This window comes from Triturus cristatus, chromosome 4_2 (genome assembly GCF_964204655.1).
Source record: "Triturus cristatus chromosome 4_2, aTriCri1.1, whole genome shotgun sequence".
Taxonomy (NCBI): domain Eukaryota; kingdom Metazoa; phylum Chordata; class Amphibia; order Caudata; family Salamandridae; genus Triturus; species Triturus cristatus.
The window spans coordinates 555,689,037-555,716,151 of record NC_140586.1 but is presented as its reverse complement, the minus strand read 5'-3'; the positions used below and the strand labels follow the sequence as shown (position 1 = coordinate 555,716,151).

The 27,115-nt window shown below is 45.7% G+C and overlaps 1 protein-coding gene across 1 annotated transcript in view; it reads right to left on the bottom strand.

The window, feature by feature from the left end:
• C4_2H1orf146 (chromosome 4_2 C1orf146 homolog) overlaps nt 1–22,077 on the bottom strand; it is a 351,173-nt gene extending 329,096 nt beyond the window's left edge. The window contains exon 1 of the mRNA XM_085602182.1: nt 21,965–22,077. Within this exon, the coding sequence (XP_085458308.1) occupies nt 21,965–22,033 (69 nt within the window). The 5' untranslated portion in view covers nt 22,034–22,077. The remainder of the gene's footprint in view (nt 1–21,964) is intronic.
• Between the last annotated feature and the right edge of the window lie 5,038 nt (nt 22,078–27,115).

Below are 27,115 nucleotides of genomic sequence, written 5' to 3'. Positions count from 1 at the left end.
GTATCATATTCCCTGCTGTCAACCCGCAGTTTCGCGGAGTACTGCCAGCGCGCACACGGACATGCTTATAATAGCAATCTTCCACTCTCCCATGAGAACCTCTCGCAACCCTCCCTCCCGATTCCTCCTCCCACAACAGCACCCCAAACGCGCCGGTATCTCTCATCCCTCCCCCCCCTATTCCCATCCATAACTCAGGTGCATTGCCCAACAGCGCCATCAAAACATAAAAAAAAAACAGATTCAAATAACATTGAATGAGATAAAAGCACCATCTAAGTGCAAACATTTTCAGGGCTACGTGTCTACAGATATCGGGGACCGCCCATAGTGGGGGCGCCGTGGTGCCTCTTAAACCCTCATGCCCCTCTAAGTCAGCGGGGGCTCCCTATGTCCTCCCCGTATGGTCTGGGGTGGAAGAGGTCAGGGTTTGAGGGTGCCCCTACCTAAGACAGTGAATCCCTATCAGCCCCATCCATATAGTGTCCCAGTCAATCCCTAACACTATTGGTTACCATAAGCCTAAACATGTGGGAAAATCATGTAGCTAACATTATTACATAACAAACTTAAGCCGCCGCCCGTAGTACTCAGCTGTCCCGGGATCCATGGGTGTGAGGCCTCTCGGCAACAAGCAGCTGAAACATGGCAGAGGGTGCAAGCCAGCAGTCAACGGAGCCTCGTAAAGTTCGCCCCAGCACAGAGGAATTTCAGACTGTCTCTGCCCTGAACATCTCCGCAACACACAATCCGCCCAGGGCAGGGCCCGAGCTGAACATGTATCAGTGCAGCGCTCCACTCTCATTCATCCGCCCTGGGCGACTGGGAACCAAGGAGACCATCCCCCCCGGCCTGCGAGGGAGAAGCTCATCGCAGAGATTTGAGGAAGTCCTCTGGCTGCTGCGGGTTGGTACAGATAATCGTGCGGTCTTGGTGCCGGATGCGTAGCTTGGCCGGTTAGAGCAGGGCATATTCTACGTTGGCCCTGCGCAATTTCTGTTTCACCTGCACATATTTTCGTCTCGCTTCCTGGACAGCTAGCGTGAAGTCCGGGTATATGGAGAACTGGTTCCCCTCAAACTGCAGCGTCGGGATATCTCATGCCCTCCGTAGGGCCGTGTCCCGATCCCGATAGTTCAGCAACCTAGCCACTATGGGTCGCGGCGGGGCCCCAGCCCGCTCAACAATTAGGTGCGCCGAGAAGGAATCCGCTCCTAGCGTAGTGGTAAGAAGCCGTTCAACATAGTCCTCCATTCTACCCATGGCAGTGGTCTCCGGAATCCCAATAAGGCGAATGTTATTCCGCCGACTGCGCGCTTCTAAGTCCTCATTCTTCGCAGCTATTACCTTCAGCAGCTTATTCATCTGCGACATTTGTCCAGCCGCATCTGTGGCATGGTCCTCTATGTCGGAGATTCTCTTATCCGCCTCCTTGAGTTGTTCCTCATGTTTATCGACCTTCAGCACTAAAAAGTCAAGACGAGTATTCATGGTGTCCATTTTGCCTGAGAGGGCATTCAAACTCTGCTGCATTGTCATGAGCATGGCCTTCAACTCACCATCAGGGGATGCTTCAGGGGGCTTCGGCGACCCCGAAGAGGTGTCATCCTGGTCCGCAGCGGCTGTGCGCGTATTCGCTTTTTTCTGTTCGAAAGGTAGTCGAGATTGTCGCGCCTCCGCCTTCCCCATTATGTTCCTTTTCCCCAGACCAGGTGCGCCAGATCTTCTGCACTGCGCAACCTGTCGTAGTGTGCCCTGCCGGGCACTGGGACCCCCACCTGCGTCGCGGCCTGGCAAAAACACATCCACTGCTGGTGTATCGGGGATCTACCTCTCCTGCGTTATGCTCCTCTCCCCCGCCGCTCAGTCGTCTGCCTCGCAGCTAGCCAGGTGATCTCCCCTCTGGCAGTCACGCGTCGTCTGTGCCTGTGTCAGCAGCAACCCATTAACCGACAAGCGCAGGCAGGACCACACATGTGGCACAGGTCTCCAAGTTATCGGGCAGCTGCTTGTCCGATGCGGCGAGAGTCTCCGCCAATATCCTCTTCTGAGGCGGTAAGTCAGGCCCCCATCCAACAGCCGGACAGGTCAGGCGTCACACAAGGTCCGCCAGAGGGCCCAGCGCTCGAATCTGCAGCGTGTGCACCTCGCACCACGCGCCAGCAAGAATGACTCGGCGCTCCGACTCCAGCTCCTCAACTGCGGTCAGGAAGCGCGCCGCAGCCCTCAAAACGGGGCCCCAGCCGTCCGCTCCAGCCCAGGCTTCCGAGGGCTCAGAGCGGGATAGCACACTTGGCGCCGCAAGTGGCAGGCAGTCCGCTCCTCCCTCGGCCCACAGTCCGGCCGCCCGGGGGAATGCCGCGGTTCACTCACCGCACCGGCCCTCGCGTTGTCCCTGCAGCCGGCGCTCACTTCCAGCGGTGACGGGCATTCAGATCCCGGGATGTCTCATCGCCGGATTTCCCGAGAGCAGCGGCTCAGAATCTCATGAAATCGGCATCGAGTCTCCGCCGACGGCTAATGTGCAGGTCAGCATGTATCCTGGCGATGGGCAAGGGGTTCAGCAGCAGATAATTGAAAGATGATGAGGTCGGGCAGCCAGAGCCTCACGTATGTGCGGCCATGTCTGTCCGGCGCCACCTAGCGCCCCCAAGTGCAACTTGAATTTAACTTGCACAAATAATGTTGTATGCTCAAAGCCTTTTAGGTTTCAATTTGTACCAAACTTGGATCAGCCTCAGTAGGTACACTGAGGCTCTTACGGTGGCAAAAATATAACAACACAGCTGCAAGGGAGGTGTATCTGTGAGGGAAAACTTGGCTTCATCTTTACCAAATCTGTGAAAACTAAATTACCAAAACTAAATTGGGGGAGACGATTACAGACGAGGTGTGGCACTTCGGCTGCAGAGTGGCATGCTATCTATTTGTGCAGACTTCGAATCATTCATTACAAATTTCTACACAGGGCATATTATACAGTGTCATGGCTACAAAGGTATGGTCTCCGGGTGCAGTCTGACTGTGCCAGATGTACTACTCCAGATGCTGATTTCACACACCTGGCATGGACTTGCTGGTAGAGGCCTACTGGAGAGAGGTCATCTCAGCATTGGAGAAGATGGGGGGGGTCGATTCCAATGGACCCTAAGATTACCATTTTGGGCTGGATGGCTGGCCTTCTCGCCTTACATAACCGATTAATTGGCTTATCTTTATTATTGTCGAAAAGACTCCAAGGTTGAAAGCATGGCTGCAATCCCGCTTACCTTGAACTATATGCGGCCCTCCACCTGCCCACATCTAGACCCAGCAGGCCTCGAAAAATAATAAAAATGATTCTAGACCTGCAGGTCTAGCGACTTAAATAATCTACTGGACCTTTTCAAACGCGGAGGAAAGGTCCATGAACACCATGTGGATGGTGCCTTGCCGAGCCATGGTATATTTCCCTAGGACCATGTACAGGTTGAGGCATTGCGCAATTGTGGAATGGCTAGGCCGGAACCCATATTGGATTCTGGAGATGATCCCGCGCTCATTGGCCCAGGCTGTTAGCCTGTTCAGGATTACTCCACCCACTACCTTGACCACAGAATCAATGAGCGAAATCGGCCTGTAACAGGTAGTTCTATTACGGTCACCTTTCTTAAATACTGGTACTATCGTGGATGTCCCCCAGGACCTAGGGCAGCCATGTTCTGCAGCTGCGTTAAGCACCGCGGTGAGAACTGGCGCCCAAAGGGATACTTTGGATTTAAATAAATCCGGGGGCATTCCGTCTGGGCCAGGCGCTTTATTACTTGTTAACCCCAAGATGCGTTTCTCAACCTCGCTGATTGTAAAATGTGGTAGAGATATACTTTGATCACGTCTGTCCACCTCTATCTGGGGGGTATTACAGTTGAAGATGAAACTAAAGTGTGATACCCACTCATCTTCAGTGATATTGGTGCCAACTGAATTGTCCCCTACCATATCAAACATAGGTTTGTTAATAATATCCCAAAATCTTACACTGTTACAAAGGGTATTCGGGTCTAACAGTTCTTGCCAAATTTTGTTTTTTATATCTGCCTTGCGCTTTGCCAAGGCCTTTTTGTAGGACAAGTGTAATGACCTAATCAATGTAGGATCCCTGGGGCTAATCTTCAAAGCCGCCTTTAACTCTCGACCTGCTTTTGAGCATGAATGGTCGAACCATCTGGGGTCCCTACAAGGAGGGCCCGACGTTGGGACAGTTAGCATTTCACCTACTTTTAAAACGATCCCGTTGAATGCTGAGAGGAAATCTAAGGGAAGGGATACAGAAGACACACAAGATGATATCTCGGGAGCACAGGATTTGTGGATCTTCTCATATAATTGAGCCGAATTCACCTTAGACCATTTTAGGCGACGCCTTCCAGCCGTGCATTTCAGAACACCACAAGTTGGCATATGTTCCCGTAGATTTAAAAGGTTGCCAACCATTGAGATACATACAGGGTTATGATCACTATATGCGTTTTCCTGGATTTTAAAGCCTGAAATAGTTGATTGTAGGCCATTAGAGAGAAGGATATGATCAATGAAGGACCCCCCCCGAATGCAATTTAAATGTGGGGACAGGCTGATAACTGCAAACATCAACCAAGGACATGGCTGAAATTAAATCAAATTCATTTAATAATTGATTCAGCATGTCTCCCCGGCCAGAGTGTTCAAAATAAAGACCCCTCATCCTGTGGCAACCCAAAGTTCCCATTGCAGTGTTCAAAGGGTTCCCACAAGGGTGCACATTGAAGTCCCCCAAGATGAGGATCTGATGGGACAGACTTTCACGGAGATTCCGAATGAAATCACCCAAATCAACAATCCTACATTCCCCTCTTGGACTTACAGCATTGTAAAAGTTAATCAGGGTCCCCATTTTATTCCCTCTTTTAATTGTCACGGCTTGAATGTCAGTGTTATATGTGGTTATAGTTTTAACGACATAGGACAAGGCTAGGTCAATGTACAATGCCAAACCCCCTTTAGCTCTGCCACTGCTCGACGGTTCAGTCGGCACAAAAAAACATTTATATCCTTCTAAAAATATATTACTCTCTACCAGCCATGTCTCTTGCAAGCAGATCACCGGGAATGATCTTATAAAAACTACCCAATTAGGATCTTTAGCCTTACCCGCAAGCCCAGCAATGTTCCAAGAGATAACATTATGGACTACTTCCTTACTTGCAGCTGGGTTAAGCACACGGGCCGTGGTCGTGTTCCCTATTGAGTCGGCGTTATTGCCTGCAATGGTGACCTTCGACGGCAATAGGGGGACACAGGATGTTTGGCTGCTGCATAACACGGTGGCTACCTTGTGGTCTGTGGTACTTCCACTTTCAGGTGCCCCAAAAGTTACATCCCTGGATTGATGGAGTCAATCGACCATTTCTAGGCTACTATACCAATTTAGTGAGTGTATTTGACTAGGTGTATGCGAATTCGCCTACCGACACCCGACCACTCTCCCTGCGCCACGGTGCTTTACTAAAGTCCATTCACTCTCTGAATCAGAGAGATGTGGTGCGGGGTAGAAAAATGACAATGGGAGGGTTTGAATCGAAGACCCATGACTGTTCTGGTTCCAATTACAGATATATTCCACAGTACGTGGGTCACTAAAGTTCACCAACACACAATCACCTTGTATAGTTTTTGGCCCATGCCCCACCCAGGACAGCCTGCGCACCATCAAAATTTTGCTGGAGATATTACGGGGGAGTGGTCTATTTCTATTAAGCCAATCAGTAGTTTTATTTTTTAAAGACAAAAATGATTCCTCATTCTGGTTGCTAATTTTAGGGACCCCAGTTAAAACTACCAGATATGGGGGGAGATCAATTCTAAGATCCGCAGCGGGGCCTACTTCGGGTAAATCCCGCGGGGTTTCTTTAGTCATAATGGCATTAACCCCTGTTGAGTTGTTAGCGGGTAATGACACGGAAGTAGATAGTTCAGCTGTGGGTACATTTAAAGTGGGTGGTGCTGGAGGCGGGGTAGATTTATGTGTTACAATCCCCTCCTGTACGGGGTTCATTTGAACGTTACCCAAAGACAACACATTTAACTTGATCTTGTCCATAACTTCCAGTGTGGCTTTCTCGATGTTGAACAGCCACTGCTCAATCAGTGACAGTCTATCTTCGAGTGATTTAAATGATGACCTTAACAATGATCCCAGATTAGCAAGAACTGGGTCCTCCAGTACCAGTGGTGCATCAACAAGTTTAGACGTATCTGTAATAGTTTCAGTTGGCGTTAATGTCCTTCGTTTCTCTGTTTGATGCACGGCCTCAGCTCCTAAACCCTTTAAAGTTGTGTTGCCGTTGCTAGCTCGTTTGGCAGGTTTAGACTTCCTGCCTCCAGCAGCAGCAGCATTTGGCCCCCGCTTTCTCTTTGGTATAGCCCCTTCATGCCTCCCTCGCGTCTGCCTGGTATTTATTATCTCAGGTGTTTTCTCGGGTGAGCTACTAACGGGCACCATGGAGGATTGAAGCTGATCAGTTGGAACAATGGGTCGGTGAGCTTGAGGATTAGGCGAGCTATGTACGGACTCGGGGGCGACAAAGGTGTTTGAGCGTAAAAGCGAATCTGGGGTGCGGGCGTTAGCAAAATGTCCCAAAGAAGATCTTTTTGCCAGTGCAAGGTCTTGAGAAACCCGGCGCTCCATTAAGATAATCCCCTGATCGATAACTGAATTTGCTCTGATAATGAAGTTGTCCAATGTCCCTGTTAAGTTCCCACTTGGGTTCGCTACCTTGCTTCTACTTTCGCGTGCTGACATTTTACAATACGAAGCAACCTGCCAAGCGTGTACATAAAGATGGACCCAGTCACTCAAAAGCAAAGTGCCACGTAAGAAGTAATGGCCCGGTCCGGTCTCCAGACTTTTAGATAGGAGCTGACCTGTCTCTTTAGATTGCCTCCAGGTACACGGCTCAGCTGTGGCGGCTCCTGACGTGGAGCAGCCTGGACCTTGAAGTCTCACCCAGTCTCTGCGGCCCTATGCGAAGATGGAAGAGGCTACGGCGGCGGTGGGAGGGCAGAGAATCAGGAACGAGCGAAAGTCAAAAAGGAGGGAACCAACAACCGGCAGCTGCAGACCCCCAGCAGCCCTAATGAGCCCTGGTGGGCCCTCCGTCGCACTGTCGAGCACAGACCAGCACTGTCCAACGTGAAATCACCCCCCCCGATAGCACCTGGCTCCGGCTCTCAACCCCCACCCCGGCTCCGGCCAGGGGAGGGGGGAGTACGCCGACTGTTAACTGGAGAGCAAGGGAGAGCCAGGGAGTGAGGGACTACTCGAGGACAGTGCACTGCACTGAGAAATGCTCTGAGCAAGGAGACAGTGCAAGTCGAGTTACTCCTTCTGGTGACGGTACGAACGTATTTGTGCCCAGATAGCAAATTGAACAAACAGAGGGGGGGCACCACAGGAACACGAACTGCAGCCTAGCGAGAACGGGGACCACCAGTCCAATCCAGCTGCGGGCGATTCATTCCGGCCGCGCTACCACACTCCTGTATAAGCGCTTCACCAGAAAGTATCACTAGAAAAAAACAAGCCCCCCCCCGCGGCTCATAGGGGTCCACCGGGGCTCACCGGAGTGTTTCTGCAGCCTCCTGTGGCTCTAGCTGCTCTTGTTGCGGCTCCGGTTCCCGGCTCGCGGAGCACAGGTCTTAGCCCCCGCGGCTCAGCTGCCGCTTGCTGGATACCGCTGCTCTCCCGCTGAAGGTGTAGAAATGCTGTAACATCCTGCTTCTATGGTGCTGGCCCACTAAAGTGTTATGAGTTTCTTATGTGGTGGTGCTTGTCCTGCCTTTATGTTATATATTGGGCATGGTCAGGCCTCCAAAAATCGACTCACAGTGACATTTTAGCAGGTCAAGCTATTTTTAGCACTTAGTCAACCCTGCTGGTGAGTAAACTTAAGCTGGAAGAAACAGGTGTTCTGTTCATTCAGAAAGTGAATGAGCAATTAAAACACCTTTAAATTTTGTTTTATCTTGACACATTTGCCAACTGCTCAAGGACAGAGGTCAAATGTCAGTTTGTCTTTTTACTAATTGTTGCTCATGTGTTCCTGGAAACTGGTGTTTACTTTTCTTTCTCTTTTTACAGTTAATGCATTTTGTCAAGTGAGCTATTTGACAATAATTGTAAAACAAAATGCAGTAAAATATATGTTTTTTCTCTAAAACAGCATTTGATAAGCTTATAAATGAATAGTACAAGTAGATTAGAAATTATGAAATAACTTTTTTTTTATAATTCATAAGTGTGATACAAAGATTTAAATTGGAGGAAAACAAATCACAACACTTTACTTGATAAATATTTGCAAAAACTTTATTTCCAAACATTGTACACTATATAGTTTTAAAACCACATGTCAGTGGCACATTTTGTCACCATTTAAATATAAAATCTGCTGATTGCAAATAACAGTGGGCTGCTACTTTATGCTTTAGGTATGTATTTATAAAAAGTGATAATTTTTAAACATGATGTGAGAGACATTCTTGGCCAAGCCCTGATGACAATGCATTTAATGAACTAATAGGCAAGTCTGTAGTCAAGTGCATCTTATATGTGGCTAGATTTGCATTCTATATGGAGCTACTGTTTAGTCTATTAAATCAAACAAAAGCGTTTTCTGTACAGCAGACGGGCTGAACTTGCATATTTGAAGGTGCTCTCATATATGATAAAGAAGAAAATGGCTTCTCAGTGAATTGAAATACTTGTCGAGGATCACATAATTTAAAACCAGTTTATGGGTCAAGAGCATTTTAATTAGATCGAGTAGATTATTTAAGTCACTAGACCTGCAGGTCTTGTAACATTTTTCTGATGTTTCGAGCCCTGATGGTGTCCCACCATGCTCACATTTGGAATGGCTCACTCTTCTGCATTTATCCTCAATTGTTTCCAACTGAAACAAGTTGTCGTTTGGAATTCAAGGAAGGAGGACCTGCAGGACGTGGGCGCCTCTATATCAATAAACTTGTACTTGGGATTACTGACCTGCCTACCTCAATTTCCTCACTTTAAATTTGGCGATGTGTTAAAAGCCAGGAGCCCACCGTCAAAAGGGCGATTGGATATAGTTGGATTTCTTGGACTAACAACATTTTGGAGCACTGAAGAAAACCAGGAGACATCATACTTACCAACTGCTTGGATCGCCAGGACATATTCTCTTTAATTCACCCGTAAGTACTTGGCTTTATTCTGCATCTTGGGTCATCTGTAGCAATTTTGACAAATTTATAGTGTCCCGCAGTGCGAGTCATTCCATCACGCTCTACCTCATGACTCTACACCGGCTTCAGCAGAGAGAGTCACATAACGCAATATCTGTGGTAGTGACGTCTTTGGGGATTGTTTCCAGCACAAGATATTGTAACGTGCTTCAACCAGGGATTTCATTGTTTTTAAGGGTACCACATGACTTCGGGACATAAGCGCGTCACTCGGCCATACTGGATTGGGAGGCAGTCCCGTTATTTTGTATGTATATTGCAGCACAGTTCTTTGATGGAGTGCTCATTTTATCTCAAAACGGTGTACTGAGGAAATTCAATATCGGTTTGCCAGCGCTGGTGTTTGGCAACTGTTTTCAGAATGGCAATGCTCATTCTGCACGAAACTTGGTATGCACAGATTTAAAATTTCCATGCACTGACTTTATTACTACTTAAAGCTGTAAATACATAAATTTAAATCTTCAGATCTTGTTCTATGCTGGAACGTTTTCATATAATATAGTTATATGAACAAGTAACATACAACAACTGGTTCAAGAACAGAAGGCCAGAAAATGTATAACATACTTGAGGTAATATCATCTGCACAGTTTGATGACTGGAATGATCACACCGAATCTATTGCAAGAACGGTGAATACGTTTACTGATCAACCAAGCGTACTTCATAAAAAGAGATTCAACTATTTAAAATAGGAAGCAAAGTCAAGAAGAGCCAGTTGAGGAATACATCTTCGCACTACAGAACTTTGCATCAAAACTGCAACTTTGGGTGCTCACTGGATACTTACAGCAGGGAATAGTGTGTGTATTGTTGTAGTTCAAAGAAAAACCAGAAACGTCTATCTAGCTGTTGTGATCCCAGCTTGGCTGAGGCCATGGACATAGCTAAGGATATAGAGCGTTCCATCACATCCAGTAGGTGTATAACAAGTGAATCTACGTCCCATACTGTCCACGCAGTGCAAGTCTGTGATTCTGTCAACGCGTTGTCTTATAAGGAAAAAAGTGCAATATATTCACAAAAGAGAAAGGCTCCTCATTGCTTCAGGTGTGGCTCAAAAACACATTTGAGTAATCATTCCTCATGCCCAGCCATAAGTAAATGGTGTAACAAGTATCATAAAGAGGGGCATTTCCAAAGAGTCTGCAAAAGTTACAAGATCAATGATCAGATAACCAGTGTGGACATTAATTTGACTACCAAAAAATGTACACGATTTTCTAAATTAGTCCGTACACGATGTCGAGAGTATGTGTGTGAAACCTGTTAAAGTACCCTTGTGCGATGTGCAGGTTGAAGAAGTTAAGTATGATGACAGATTCTGGGGCACCCATTACCATTGTATCAGATAATTTGTATAATCAATGTTGGACTGCAACCAAGACTCTCAGTCCCCCAGATGTCTTTCCCAAGGCGTATGGAGACCAAGACATACACAGGGATGTGGAATTCCTACAGCCCGACGCCCGGAACATGTTTTCTTGTGTATTTTGTCCTTGGGACAAATAGGCCCAACCCCCTACAGCCCAAGCCCTTTGGCTGCCAGTTGTTTACAGTACCACATTATGGATTAGGGAAAGGCATTGCCTGCAGTTAAGGTAATGTTTGTGTCCATGTGTTACAGCTGTACAAACGTGTATTCATGGTACATTAATGCAAAGCCTTCATTATTAGGTTGAGAGCTCTAAGTAAATGTTGTAAGCTCAGACTGCACTACTGACAGTGGTTTCAGTATGAAAATGTGTACACACATTTTCAATGTTTAGCAATATGAGGCTATGTATAATGCTTCCAGAATGCTCTCTGGTTAGATGCAATTATTTGCAGAAGCTTGAAAGCAAGATTGATGATTATTTGCTTTCAAAATAAAATGTTCACGGAAAACAAAAGGCAAAAACAGTTCACTAAACTACTCAAAGATTTTAGGTACTATCTCTTTGTAGCATCATTTAGTAAAATGTGTTGCTGTATGATAGTATTTCGTTCATAATAGAAAATCAGTTTAACCAGTTTTAATAAGATTATGGGAAACAAGAATAAACAAGCATTGGTACAACCAGTAGGTCTGATATTGTTGGTCAGCCTTTTGGTTTTGTCAATGCATGATTTGCTTTGGCATTGTTTTTGTAAAACCTTATTAGTGTTGGAGCTGGCAGGCCCTCACCAATATAACAAACATTGGCATAAGCAAAAATTGTTTTGGTCTCAAAAGCACACATTGCCACAGTAGTTCCAGGCACTGAACAAAATGACTGTCAATAAGCTCCTTCTTAAAGAACTGAATGCTGTCACTCATAGTGAAGCTAGAAGATAGACAGAGAGACAGAATTTTGATAAATACAAGGTCATGGTTAACACCAGACCTAATTAGGGGCCCAATTATAAAATAAAGTCTGGAAAATGCACCCATGTCCTTACATTAAGTGCAGATATACAGCTTTCATGAATTCACAAGACTTTACAGAAGTAGGCCAAGAAATAGTACTCCTAGAAAATATTTGTGAACTGCATTTTAGCATGAGCAAATTTGCAGGTGTAGATTTGCTCATGCAAAAATCTGAGTCTTTGCAACTTCACTTTCCCTCCAACCACTTTTTTCCCAACCCTGGAAGAAGTTTTATGTCTGCTATTGTCAAGAGTAAATTTCCAGCCTTTCTCAGTATGAGAAAAGATTAGAGAAGGGTTGGTGAAAACCCTTAAAACATGCAAGTTAGTAGGCTTGCACAGACACAAAAAGGCATTCCAACCCTGGAACAGTTGCTTACCATTACCTTCAGCCCCAGTCTGTAGATCTGCGGAAACGTGGCAATATAAGGGAATTGCTAGTATTCAAACCCTACTATTGAAGGAGCCCTGGCATAATCACAGCGGCTATTTCAGAGCTCTTATATAATGAGATTGCTGCCATAATTTGTCGCCGCATTACATGGCACAAGAGGGACAAGTATATTTTGTTACAGGACAAGTAGATTTATGAAGCAACCTGCTCCATGGAAAGGTAGATATTTGTATTAAATTCCACACCCCTGCATAGATATTTTGGGCTTTTTCTTAGACTAGTTAAAGTGTATTAGCATGGAAACTAGAACCAAGATATATGTGAAAATAAAGGGAAAACATATCATTGGTTGGCAAGATTTAGCCAAGTTAGGCCTGATGCTGGTTCCGGCTTCACATAAAAACATTGTTGTCAATCTTGCATATGTGGCCTCAACAGTAGACAGTATGGAAAACACGTTGATTGAGATCATACAAAAATACCCAAAGTATTCAAGGCTAAAATTGGTACCATACACAAATTTGACCACAAAATAAAACTTAAGCAGAATGCCATACCAATTTCTCACAAGGCAAGACAGCTAACGCTGTTAGGTCAGAGCTCAAAACACTACTTGACAAAATTACAGAAGAAGGTATCATAACTGTCACCGACTCATCTGAGTGGGTTAGAACAACTGTAATAGTACGGAAGAAGGCTGGAGACATCAGACTGTGTGAAGATTTACACACCCTGAACAAAATAAATTGTGGACTGGCATCCAGTGCCTAAAATACATGATCTTCTGGCTAACATGGCAATGCAAAATTGTTCTAATTATTGGATCTACACTCACTTACCATCAGATCGCACTCACTGCAGACTCAAGGGTTCTAAGCACATTTGTCACCCCGTTTGGGGCTTTTAAATGCTTGCGGTTACCTTTTGGTCTGGCGTCTGCGGTGAGTGTGTTCCAAAAACTGATGGATTCCATTTTATCCGGCATTGTTGGTACCCAAGACTATCAAGATGATATATTAATATTTGCTGAGTCAGTCCAGGAGCATAATGTGATTCTTGGAAAGGTATTAGGAGTGTTCACAAAAGGTGAGTAATACACCTAAACCTGAAAAATTTTGTTTCTCAGTAGAAGACTTAGACCACCTTGGTCGTAGTACTTCTACAAATGGCATTAAGCCTATATTTTCTCTACTACAAGCTACAAGAGATGAGACAACACCCAAAGACTAGGATACACTAAGGTTTTTCTAGAGGATGAGCGAGTATTATATTATTCTAGATTCATCCAGGGGTATGCTCTTATTGTCCAACCTCCACACAACTTACTCCAGAAAGGAGCAACATTTGGCTGGGATGGTGCAGTGGACCAATCATTTTTAAAAACAAAGAATCTAATTGTAACAGCACCAGCCTTATCACCATTTGAGACTGGATACAAATACATTCTAATAGTTGACGCAGGTCAAGTCGGCTTAGGAGCAGTTTTATCACAAATGTTCAGCAACAGTGAACAAACTATTGCTTTTGCCTCCTGTTCATTAAGGCATGCCGAGTTACACTACAGAATGATTGAGAGGGAGGCATTAGCCTACTCTTGAGCCATTGAAAAGTTCAAGACCTTTCTCTGGGGCACACATTTCGAGATTTATACTAATCACAAACAACTCCTTCATATGTTCAATGGTAATGGATTGGGTAAGGATTCAGCTAGACTTGTCAGACTACCACCTCGCCTACAGAAATACAATTTCACAATCAATGATATTCCTTGAGGTAAGAATTTGAGAGCTCATTGCCTTTCCAGGATGCTATTGACCAACACTAATCAGAGTAAAGAACTCAATGATGTTGAATGTGTGGCTGCCATAATCTATGATGTCCTGAATTCATCAGGAGTGGTATCACTGGAGGATTGAACAAATGCTTTGAAGGAAGACAGTGTGTTGCATACTGTATTGAACTCCGTCACAAAAGGATGGCCCAGAGAAAGAGCTTTGTCCGCTCTTCTTAAACCTTTTGCTCAGGTGGGGAGTGAATTGTCTATTGTGGAAGGGGTGTTACAGCATAATGATTTATGTGACCCACCCTCATCCACTCATGTTTATTTTATCAATGCTGCTCATCAAGGCTACATAGAAATAGGTGGCACTTGCAGAAACCCCAAACAATTAATTTGGTGGCCATCCTTGGACTCACAGGTTGCAGATTGGATTTTCAAGTGTGATACATGTTTATTATCAGATAAGCACTGGATGACACATCAAACACCACTTCATACTGTACCACTTCCTGAAAATGTCTGGACCAAGGTGCCATTAGATTTTGCAAGCCCATTTGAAGTGTTAACATCGGATAAGAAATATCTATTGGTTTTAATAGATTACTTTTCCAAATGGGTCTATTTTGAGTATGTTGCTACCACTAACACTGTAACTGTGATTACATTGTTACAGAGAATTTTTTTAATTGAAGGTCCTCCCAGGGAGTTGGTAATAGACAATGGTATGCACTTTACTTCCTCCCAAATGAGAGACTTTGTTGATCGTTTTCATATCAGGCAGTTGAAAGATGGCTTTGTATTCGCCAACTTCAAACGGACTTGTGGAAAGGATGAATAGGTTTCTGAAGTAAGGTGTACAAGCTACTTTTACAAGCAGTTTACCTATTGAAGAATTTCTAAGACAGAAGTTGTGTTCCCCACATAATACAACCGGTGTTTCACCCTTTTGCCTTCTTAGGAAAAGAGCACCCATGTGTAAAATACGCCCAGATAGGGTCAGAGCTTTAGTTTAAAAAGAAAAGGGTTGTCAATGTGACATTAATAAAAGGTGTTAAGGAGAGAGTCTCTTCAATACACTCTGCACATAAAGTCTATTTTGATAACACGCATGACATAAAAAATATGGTTTTTCAAGTGGCAGACTGGGGGACGATTAAATGTCCAACAAAAGTTAAGAAAGGGGAATCAGTATTTTCTGCACCTGTACCAGTCATCAAGGTTGCCAAAGGTTCTGTTCTGCTTGATAAGAAGGGGTGATGGAACAAAAGGGCTCCAGTAAAGTTGTCATCAGAACAAGCCAATAAAAAAAATAATGAGGTATCTTGAACAAGGAAGATAGTGAAATTGTTTGATGGTTTAATGAATAAAACTGACAGTAATGCTGCAGGTGAAGGTTAGCCAAGTCCTGTTCAGTCAGATATACCAGAGTCCAGAACGGATGGTGATTTAAGTTACTCAGATAACTTAGATTTGCAAATCCACCTTAATCCTGAGCTAATTACTTTTCAGTTTTGTAGTGTGTTTAAAACTAGCCACTTGTTTTGTTAAGGGGGGAAGTTGATGTATTGTAATTGCATTTATTTAGCGCTTAGTACCCCTGACAAGGCGTCAAAGCGCTTTTTCGGCGAGTAGCACGCTACTCCGGGACCCATAGAGGATTAGTGTTGAAGTAGTATAGTGAAACATGCAAGTACATTTTAAGCGGTGGATAGGTTAGTCAGTTATTTGGATTCGGAAGGATAGCAGAAGGATAGAAGAGGAAAAAAAGGTTTGTATTTATATAGCGCTTGTTACCCCTGATGGGGTGTTGAAGCATGCTACTCCGGAAACCCATGAAGGTTTAGTGGTGAATTAGTATGGTGAAATATGAAAGTAATTTGAGCGGTGGATATTAGTCAGTAATTTGGAGTGAGATGGATCGCGGAGGGATGGAAGGGGAAGAAAGATTTGCATTCATATAGCACCTGTTACCCCTGATGGGTGTTGAAGCACTTTTCTGGCGAGTAGCTCGCTACTCCGGAACCCATAAAGGATTAGTGTTGAAAATTAGTATAGTGAAAAATGAAGTAATTTGAGTGGTGGATATGTTATTCAGTTATTTGGATAGAGAAGGGGAGGTGGTTCCAAAAGTATAAAGGTTCTCTGATAGATGTCAGATCTGATAATGTTTGAAATGATTTGAGGGGGAGGGGGGGGGGGGTCTGACTTCTCTAATCCCCCTGTGCTCCTGTTGTGTTTGTGTTGTATTTATATAGCGCCTGCTACCCCTGTTGGGGTTTTGAAGTGCTTTTTTGGCGAGTAGCACACTACTCTGGAACCCAAAAGGATTAGCGATGAATTAGTATAGTGAAACATGAAATTAATTTGGGTGGTGAATATGTTAGGTCAGTTATTTGGATTGAGATGGGTTGGGGAGGGGTAGAAAAGGGAAAAAGGTTTGCATTTTTACATAGCTGCCAAGGTTTCAGATTGCTTTCTGTGACATTTGCATAATTTCAGTGCAATTATGAGTGACATTTCAACGACTATGAGTGACACTTTTTCGCAAGCAATTTAGGCAAGGGAAACATATAAATGTAAGAAGTTACAGCCATTTGAGCAGCAAGAAACTCTTAGAAGATCTTAAAATATCTGTAAAGCCCCAGAAATGGAAGGGCACTAACCTAGTGCCCTTGTAATGGTCGGAGGCCAAAGTGTTTTCTACTTATTCAGTGTGTCTCAACTTGGTCTGTTTTTTTATTTATTTTTTGCATTTTGGTTCGATTAACGACAGATATCAGAATGCTAAGAAAATTCCAAGCCTGGGTAAAACACTCATACCTGACAATGAACATATAGCGGTCTCTCGAGTACCGTTTCTCCTACAGAACAGGCATCTGATGAAGTAAGTATATTTTATTGGACAGCTGCTCAGCATTTCTGGGGGCCACTGGTAGCTTGAAAAACTGAGCTGTTAATTCAAACAGGATATCAAACGCCCATTGCATGCGAAAAAGATCACCGGGTCTCACACCTCTGCTAAGTGCTGAAGTAGCTTGGCAAGTGTGGGCACGAGCTGCAGAGGACCGTGTGCAAACAATGAATAAGGAACATATCCGAATACTGTGGGAGTTTTGAACCATTAACTGCAGCGCAGAGACAGTAAAGCGCGTAGCCAAAGGTACTTAATTTTGTAGGCTGGGCTGGTGTAGTCCATCAACAGGAACTCCTTGAGAGGGGCATTGGGGCCCACCTGACTGGCCACTGCCACCTGCTGAACACTCTTGGGTGGCCTAACCACTGACTCGCCTCAATGCACTGAGCCGGCCGGCGCAGGAGACGTATTCAGGCTCAATGTGTGGGGGTCTTCCCCACACTAAGGACAGGTGCACTGAAGTCAGCGGCTCCTCCCGCCATGGCCCGACGGCCCAGAGAGCACAGGCCGGGGACACTTGCCTCCGAGCCGCTGGCCGGGCACTCATCTCCTTCTCACCTGCGGCCACACGAGTACCAGGGAAACTCTTCCACAGCCCGGCAGGTCGTCATGCGTTGCAGCACCTCCCCAACAGCGGTCATGCAGCCCCAGTGCACCACTGGGGTGCAGGGTCGTACCAAGCCGTGTCAGCCATCTTCAGAGGTTACACTATGCCCCTTACAAATTCTGTAACAAACAATTAAAAATAAGCCAACACACCTCAACTCACGGCGGGATTCTTGAATACGCATTACTCAAGATTGTAGGAAGCAGCAAAAAGAAACTATCTACCCGCATGAGAGGCTCCGACAAACTCAGATTCCTGACCAGTATACCTCGCTGCACGTGATTTAAGTGTTACATTGTTGCACTTGAGCTCAGCCAGCCCTCAAGCTTGCCGAGCAGCACCTGCACGCTGCCTGCCACTCTCCGGCTTTTGCCACCATGTTTTACCACTAATCACCAGCGCTGTAGGCCACTTGACACCTTAGCTGAGGCACTATATATGCGTGACAATGCATTTCAGTGCAGTGATGCGGACCACCACACTGAAATGCCTTAGTTTAACGCCTGATGCGTGGTACTTGGCAGGGCTGTTTTTATAGCGCTTGAAACCCTGATGGGGTGTTGAAACGCTTTATTGGCGCGTAGCACGCTACTCTGGAACCCATACAGGATTAGTGGTGAATTAGTATAGTGGAATATGGAATTTGAGAAGTGAACATGTTAGTCTGTTATTTCGAGTGAAAAGGATAATGGAGGGATAGAAGAGTGAAGGATTTTTTATTTATTTTTTTACGTCATAGCAGTAGGGGGGATGCTTTTGGATGAGTAAAAAGGGGTTTTGGAGGGGAAGAGTCAGAGGAAATAGTTCAGAAAGGTTTGTTTTGGGGGATCGGTATAGTAAAAGAGGCGTCAGATGATGCAAGGAGGGGTAGAGTAGGAGAGAGTCTAGAAAGGGTTATTTTGGGGATCATAGTAGTGGTAAGGGGTTTGGGATATAAGAGCAAGTGGATGTAGAGGATATATTAACAGATGTACAGGGTGAGAGATAGGGTAGTGCTTTAGAAAGAGTAGTAGAAAGAAGCTTGAGATGAGTCAGAAAATTGGGCTAAAAGATATATTGAGAGAAGTATAGGCTGAGAAATAGGGTAGTGCATTGGAAACGCTAAATTAGAAGAAAGTTATAAATATATAGATCCACAAGTACATTGAAAGTATATAGATGCATGAAGGAGGTAAGTATATGTAGATTATAGATATTGATAGAGGTACAGAATGAGAAATAGGGTAGTGCATTGGATATGCTTTTTCAGGAGCAAAGTAACAGACACACAGATCCAAGTACATGCAAGGTACATAGATGCACAATGGAAGCAAGTACATGTAGACTAAAGATGATTTTTGTTTTAACAACAGAATTATTCTACATGTTTATACAAAGCAATCCACAAAGATAGAAACATATCTATAGTGAAAATAAATGCTTATATACAGAGGGATATGTTGTAAATTACTGTTTGCGTATGGTGCTTATGTGGGGAAGAGACAATTCTTGAGTAATTTTCTGAAGATAAGGTGGATGTCGTGGATCTTATGTTGGGGGTTAAGAGTTCCATAGTTTGGCTGCTTGAACAGAGAAGGATGTGCCACCCATGGGTTTTTCTTGTATCCTGGGATTTTGAGGCGAGATGCCCCTAGGAGCGGAGGTTCCTTTGTTGAATGTGTTTGGTGATTTTATTCCGGATATATATTAATATATTCACTTAAAAAACTATTTGACCTCTATGTGGAAACCGGCACTGTTTATGATACTAATCCTATGAGAACAATAATCATCATCATCCCAAAAGAAGACATGGTCCAAAAAGCAATCGCCCTATCTCTTTAGTCAATGCTGACTGTAAAATCGATCCCAAAGTTCTCAAACTTTTCCCATAAAAAGTGATCTGCCCATCTCAGACACGATTCATGAAAGGCAGACTAGCCTCTAACAACATGAGATTCTTTAGTCATGTCATAGAAAAGACAGAACGTCTTCGGACGCCTTCATTTGCCGTAATGTTGGTCGCAGAGAAGACATTCGACAAGGTTTCCTGGATCTTCTTGTGTGCTGTGCTCGACAGATTCGACCTGGGAGACACATTCATTCATTCAGATGGTCCTTGCACTATATTAATTCCTCCACAACAATTTATATCAGGGACCGATGAAACAGCTTTTCAATACAACAAGACAATGCTGCCCTTTCTCCTTGCTATTTTTGCTTATAATTGAACCCTTACTACGAGTGAAGAACAAAACAACTGGGATCCCCTTCAAATATGGTCTACAAAAAGCAGCGGCTTACGCAGATGACATTTTAATCCTTTCCAAAAACCCTGCGAATGCCACCCCAGCAATCCTAGAGACAATAGAGAGATACGCTAAGGTCTCAGGCTATACACCAAGGGGAATTATTTACAAGCCCCTTGCGCTGCGGATGCATCACTTTTTTTGACGCTCCGGTGTAGCAAAGTGCAGACCCATATCTACGAGGCCACGCAAAGCCACTTTGCATGGCTTTTCATGGCCTCGCAGATATGGTGTAAGGCAACACAGCCCAAGTCGCTGGGTTTCCTTACACTGCATCAGGGAGGCATTCCATGGGCATTGTGGTAGGTGTTCCCACGCAACACCCATGGGTTTTGATGCATTCCCATATTTACAAGATCTGTAAACCCGAAAAAATGTAAAAACTGTAAGCCTCCCCAGGGGAGCCATAAGAGGAGAAATATGTTTATTTCTCCTCGTTTTTCCTCTCTATGTGTGCTGCATTCTGCAGCACACATAGAAGGAGGAACACTTCTCCATGGATTGTTTTGTGCAGGAAGGTGGCCCTTCCTGCACAAAGACAATCCTGCCAACAATGCAGACACCCAGGAGCAGCCGGCATGGCTTGCAGGTGTAGGGGGGGCGCGCAGGGAGGGAAGGTCTCTTGTGGGGGGTGGGTCAAACTCATAATGTAATGTAAAAAAAAAAAATGTGAACCTACCTTTGCGCCGGGTCCTACGTCTTCACTGCTCCTGCTCTCCTGCCTCTGGCAAGAACAGGAAGCAGGCAGCCAGGATCCCTCACCTAAACCAATCACAATGTTGCATGCAGCGTTGTGATTGGTCTGGAGTGCTGTGACACGGCTGAAGGGCAAAGTGTGCATGACTGGTCTGGGCAGCCCGAGAGGGCCAACTAGTCTGTACGCACTCAGTAGTGGGCACACCAATCCTCCCCTGCCCTGCTCAGAGAGCAGAGCAGCGCAGCCCACCTGCCCACAAAGCAAACATAAAATGGTAATAAACTAACCATTTTATGTTTTGGCTTCTCGCACTGCGAGAAAGCAGTGGGGCGACACTCCTCCACCATAGCAGTGAAGCACCCCCTACAGACACCCTTGCACCATGGTGCAAAGGTGCATACATTGGCGCAAGGCAGCCAAAATGGCTCCAGGGCAGTGGGAAAGGGCAGGAATGCAGTGTAGCATAAATACAGCGCATTCCAGCCCTTTCCTTTTAATGCAGGGCAGCTCAGCCAAGTGACTTGCTGGGCTGCCCTGTGTTGAAAACTCATAAATGAGGCAATTAATGAGGAAAAAACAAATACTACAGCTCTATAACTTAAAATCGGTTCACTCACTCACCCTAACTTCACTCATCACAGTGAAAAAGATTGCTACAGTCCATGAAACTAAACCTTTCTAGGCAAGCCTCTCTCTGGCATAACCAGTACATTGAAAGTGAAGGTGCTAGGAGTTTATGTGGTGTTGCTTGTCCTATCTTTATGTTATATATTGTTATACGCATGGTCTCGCACCATGCATATGGATTTCATGGGATTAGGACGCAGGCTCCTTTATATCAATAAACTCGTACTTTAGATTACTTACCTGCCACCTCCCTGCCTCAAATTCCTCACTTTACACCCACGGTTAACTAGTAGCTTTTTGAAAAAAAATAATGGACATTATATTTAGAAAGCTTTTATATGATCGAATTGTCTGATCCTGTATCTTTACAACCTATTCAAGACCTTCGTCTTATTTTAACAACCCATTGTCAATTTAATGTAATTGACATGATTTTAATTAGTTACGCAATAAAGTTGCTGATCAATTTAAAACTTCCCTATTTTTTTTACATTACCGGATAACCGTTTTAAGCTTAGCTTAAAGGGGTGTATAGATTTAAGACGTCAATAAAACCACATTGTGATTTCTGCGGAAAAAATTACTGAATGAAGGGCTAAATCGGAATCTAGTGGTTTAGCGCCTATGAGTTTTTGTTTAGCTGACAACTCCTGGCCGGTAGAGCTCCTAAACTGACTCCCAAAAACATATACTGGACGCATGCAACATTATCCTAGTGTGGGCACTGGTTTAAGTGAGCAAGTGTTCGAACCCCTTCGCGTCAGTCCTTTGGGTGCTGCACATTTCAGGTCGAGAAAAAGCAAGAGGGGGGTGGTCACGCTTAACACGTCAGCGCCTGCACAAAGTTCCTAAGTATTGTGCCGTCTTCTTGGCGGCGGCGCAGAAACAGAGACACGCCCTCGCGGAACCGTGCAAGAAAAGCGCCAGAGAGGGACCCCTTCGAACTCATTGTATGGCACGTACCTCCAGCCCCGAACTGACAATAACGGTCGTCGTCCACTTCTCTTTCGCCTGTCCTTCACGGTCCGCCATTCGAATCTACTACAGGCGTGTGCTTTCTGACGCACTTTCGCGTGAAGTTGTTCGTGCGTCTGTGGTTGGTTGTTCGTGCGTCTGTGGTTGGTTGCCTGCACACCGCGACCCTCTGACGCGCGCTTAGTTCGTTGTTACTTGGCTTCTTTGAGAACGAAGGTAACAAGCATTTGCAATGCAATAGGTCTCGCATTTCAAGAGTTTGAGCTATTGGCATTGTAATTGACTATGCCTTTTATGTATGTGTTTTGACCTGCAAGCGGTGCGTAAACACGCACTTTGTACAGATAGTCCTTACTTACGAGAAGCAAGGCTGGCAGTAAAAGAGGCGCAGTTAGCAACTGCTATAAGTACAGAGTGCATGTTTACGCACCTCATGCAAGTTTTCAAAACACATAAATAAAAGGCATTGTCATTTACAATGCAAATAGTTCAAACTCTCGCATTGCAAATACTTGTTCTTACTGGCCAGGGATTGATATATATAGGGCAGAGACAATGACCGTCCAACATCTTTTAAAGACATGGGTGCTGGGCTAGCAAAATGGCCAAAAAAATGTACACTCAAAACTTCTCCAAGCTATCAAAAGTAACAGCCTCCCAGAAGGATGATTAACTTTGCATCATTCACACACAGGACTTCATCAATACTTTAACTGCACTTGGTGGGTTTGGGATATAAATGTATGTGTCTTGTAAAGCGCACTGCTGCCCTGAGGCGTCCTGGCACTGTAGACCGCTGGGGAACCCGTCCTGGCTATCCCTGTGAGATGGTCCCTCCTGGGTATCTCCAAGGTGAAACCAGGCATCCCCGGCAAATGTGGGGGGCCGTTGTGGAGATGAGGCAAGCTAATGCCCAGAGTTGCCAAGTGTGATCCCTAGTTAGAGTAGGCACCGAGGCGAGAATTATCGAGTTCGCTGGCCCTGGTCCACGACCCTGCCGCGTCGGGAATTGAACCCTGGTCCCGGGCCGTCCTCTGCTTCCAGGTCTGCTGCCTCTAACCAGTGAGCCACACCACTCCACAATCGTAATGCATTAAGCACTAGCCTGCATGTTTGCTATACAGACCAGTTGCTAAAAGAGGGTTATCAGGGCAGTGGGCATTTAGAGACAGGTTACACAGAACTTCCACTCATGTCCATGAGAAAGAGACATCTTAGGGCTGGGAGGTGATAAACTGATGACACAATATCTTCAGCCAAGTTTCCAGGCGTGTCTTGCACCCTAGAAGTGATGGCTCATTCTTGAAGTTTGGGTCTGGCTCTACAGGACTTCTGGCTGACTTTCAGGTAGTGCTACAAAGTGTACAAGGCAGAAAGGCTTCAAAGCTACAGGACGCTCAAACGTGGCCCTACAGGTCACATATAGGAATGGATGTGTTAAATAATGTTTTTAGCACTACAAACCGAAATGTGGCCAATGGCTTTCAGGCTTAAGAGCTCTAGGGTGTCTTACAGCAGTTAGGGACATGTGGACGGGGGGAAATATAGTCCACTGAGGCCTGGAAGCAGTAACCAAAACTGCAACTGAGTGACCATGTTAGACAACAAACGGGCCAGCCCCACTGCCACTGCAAGTAGTCATGGAAATCTTGTCAGTTATTTTTCCTGTTAACTGATGCACCCATGCCTAACCAGGGCTACTGGAATTATGTGAAGTGCGGCCACAACGTTTTTTGCATAACTCTAAATTTGCCACATTTGCCACATAATCCATCATCTGCCACATTCAGCAGATTAACAAAAAAAAAAGGCTTGTTTAGTGAGCCAATGCTGTGTATCTCTAGACAATTCTTTCAGGATACTATTCCTTCAGTAGAGAGCAACACATTCTTTTGGGGTGCTGGAAATGCTGCCCAAACTCTTCTCTGGTCTCTGTAACACTCACTGGATGTAGGTGCATCTGCCAGAGCTTGCTGGCTCATTAGCTCAATGGAGCCTTTTCAAACGAAGTATGGTGGGAGCACACTGCCTCACATCCTAGCGCTCCGTTTGCCCCAATGGATCATGGTAAATGGAGTGCTTGATGCTTACATCAGTGACCGTCTTCAGTTTTTTATCCTTGTTTTTCTTTCCTCTGTATTTATTTTCTGACACGAGCTCCCAAAGTTCATCTGTGTATCACCTGTGTGAACGAGGGTTTAGGTGGAAACCTGGTAGAATATGAGCCAAGGGTAAGTGATATTAACACTTTAATTCTACCTTTCTATCAATTATCAGGTTAGAAAGTGGAATTAAATATGTTTGAGTTGTGGGTGAACCGAAAGTGTTCTTTCCTGCATGATTCACACCGGACCACCTTGTTTCTGAAAATCAAACTGTTTTTTCCATGCCCGAGCCATCATTATTCACATTTTGGTCTCGGGGATGGAAATACAATGACTGTCAACATACACAGCCCCTTTTCACTAGTATCGCAATAGCAAAGCAGTTTAGTGGCAAATGAGCTTCTGTGTCAAGGTCTTCCATTGGTGGAGCTGGCTAAATCACCCCCGTCCTCCTCCACAGCAAAAACCCATCGGTTTGTCCACCTCCAGCTGGAATGAGGCACCCACTTGTTGTGTCTACTCTGCATATGACAACCGCTAAATGCCCCCCTCCGCCGCCCCCAAGTGTCAGTGATATATCAGCTGCTTGTAATGGGCCGCAGATGTTGGACTAAACACGTTGCAGAAAGTATATTTCAATCAATTAAAGAGGAGGACAACATCCGCAACTCATGTGTGCAGTGGGATTGAAATGTTAGTTATGATCGTACATGCCTCGCAGACCATTGCCGGGTACACCGGCCCTTGCCAGGTACACAGGACCAAAATCAAGACCCAGACACAAGCAGCACATTCTTACTGACAGGCGCTCACTTCACTTTCACAAAATCTGGACAAAAAAATCGGTACACTGCAGAAATCTGGAAACTAATTCCGCGGAACGCAGAACTTTCGAGAATGTACTGGAGTCTGACACAATTTGCTCCATTTGGTAGTGCCCATTATTGCGTAGATGGAAGTGATCCATACAAGAGGTCTGGGTTATGAATATTGTGAGAAGTTGGCCTGATATGTAGTGCTCACTATTCTAGTGATCACTGTGTATCATTCCAAACGACCCTTATTGATGATTGGTTGTAAGTCAACCTTTTAGACCAGCTATCCTAGTAGCGTGGATACGAGCAGTCTTTAGGCTAAACTCTAGAGGGCGTGTTAAGCCAGCTGTTTACCATCACATATACCCCTTGAACGTCAAGTGAAAGGACACCACACAAGTTGTTATGAAAATAAAGGATATTTATTTATAACAAGACTACCCTGGCTCTTTATGAGTCAGGGAGCTAAGCACACTACAAAATTCTTAGAAAATACTTCAGTTGCACAATTTACACAAATGCCCGAGGGGCACGAGAAACCATCTACGCTAACAGTGAAATGCGAGTGGTTAGAGTCTGGAGTTACTGATTCCGGGGTGATCCGATCAGTGGGACTAAACGAAAAAGGAACTGGACACTTGTAGAGCGAACCTGCGATGGAGCACCGAAATGCTCGAGTTACCTAGCCCAGAGGCTGCGGCTGCGTGAGGTTCGGCAAGATGTCGGGAGTCCTCGTTGTAGTCTCAGGAGCCTGAAAGAAGAAGTTGCTGGCAGGCGACCAGTGTCGATGTTCAGCGAGATCCAAGCCTGGATCGGTGATGAAGGAAACCTGAAAGCAGAGGGGACTCAGTTCTCAACCGCTAGCCAGCGATCGTGTGGGTACCAGGAAGGTACCGGCTGAAGTCACCTCGACCAGGTGAGTGGATGACGTCGGACTCGGCTGTTCCTCGGACCAGGAGGTGCGGCGGCGACCAGGATGGAGGGCGAGCTGTCCACGAAGGTGTCTGCTGTCGATGATGCTGGGCCCAGGAGTGGGGCAGCAGGTCTTGGCAGTGGCAAACCCACGCGGTGGAGTCAAGATGGCGTCTGGAGTGGACCAGGAGGGTCCGAGGTACTCCTCTGTTGAAGGGGAGCAAGGGCCAGTCTGGAGCAACCAGACCAGTGATGAAAACAAACTATCGTGGTGCGTCGTGAAGAGGGCCACAAGCCGGTCGGCGAGTGGCCGGACAACGCGGTGAACAGCAAGGAGCAGAAGGGCCCCCACGCAGATCTCGTGGAAGCTGGGGAGGCGGGCTTCGGTGCTGGAGCCGCTCAGGGTTAGGGCTTCTCAAACCCTAGGTACACTCACTCGAGGGTCCCTCGGTGGGCGTGTTAGATAAGCATCGTGCAGGTTCTGAAGATGGCCGGTCCCGCAGGTCTCGTCACACCTACGAATCTCAGCTGGGCTGACGATGTAGGTAGAGGTCAGAGACGGCAGGGAACCCGGGTCTCGTCGAGCTGGGCAGTCTTGATCCGTGGGAGAGACGTACAGCAAACCGCAAGAGCTTAGTTGGTGCCTGCTGGTGCAGGGTGGCTACTCCTTAGCCACAAGGGAGAGTCTTCGGAAAAGTCAAGAGTTCCTTTCGTGGAAAGTAGTTCAAGATTCAGAATTATCCAAATTGGGAAGGGGACCCGCTACCACCTTTATTCTAAGAAAAAGGGGCTGGCCCGTGACTAGGTCCTACCTATGGGTGGGACCAGGAGGGGGGTGGTTACACCCCTATCCTTTGTCCGGCTTCGCCCCAGCTCAGGGGATGGTGTGCCCCCGAAACTGGTTTGAGCCGGGCTATGCACAGTGAGCACCGGGGTGCCACTTGCAATCACCTTCCTTTCAGCCCTGCCTACCTGGGATACACAAACCCTGTCTGGGATGGTGCTAACACCGCCCTCGACAGGAAACCCTTTGTCCAAGCTCCCCTCGCTGGAAGGTCTCCTAGCAGCAGGAGGTCAGACTTGTGTCTGGTGGCAGCATCCATTTTGTGATGCTGAGGCTTGAGTCAACTTTAACCGGGGTTCAAGGTTACTTCCATGTCGTGTCCCTCTAGAAGGGTGGAATGCTAACCCCGTCGCCAGAACTGGCGAGGGGTTCGTATTCCAATTCGTATGACACCTTACTCGACATGTTTGGGTGATGCGAGGCCAAAGTTAGCAAATAACCGCGAGGATTATAATGCACTTCA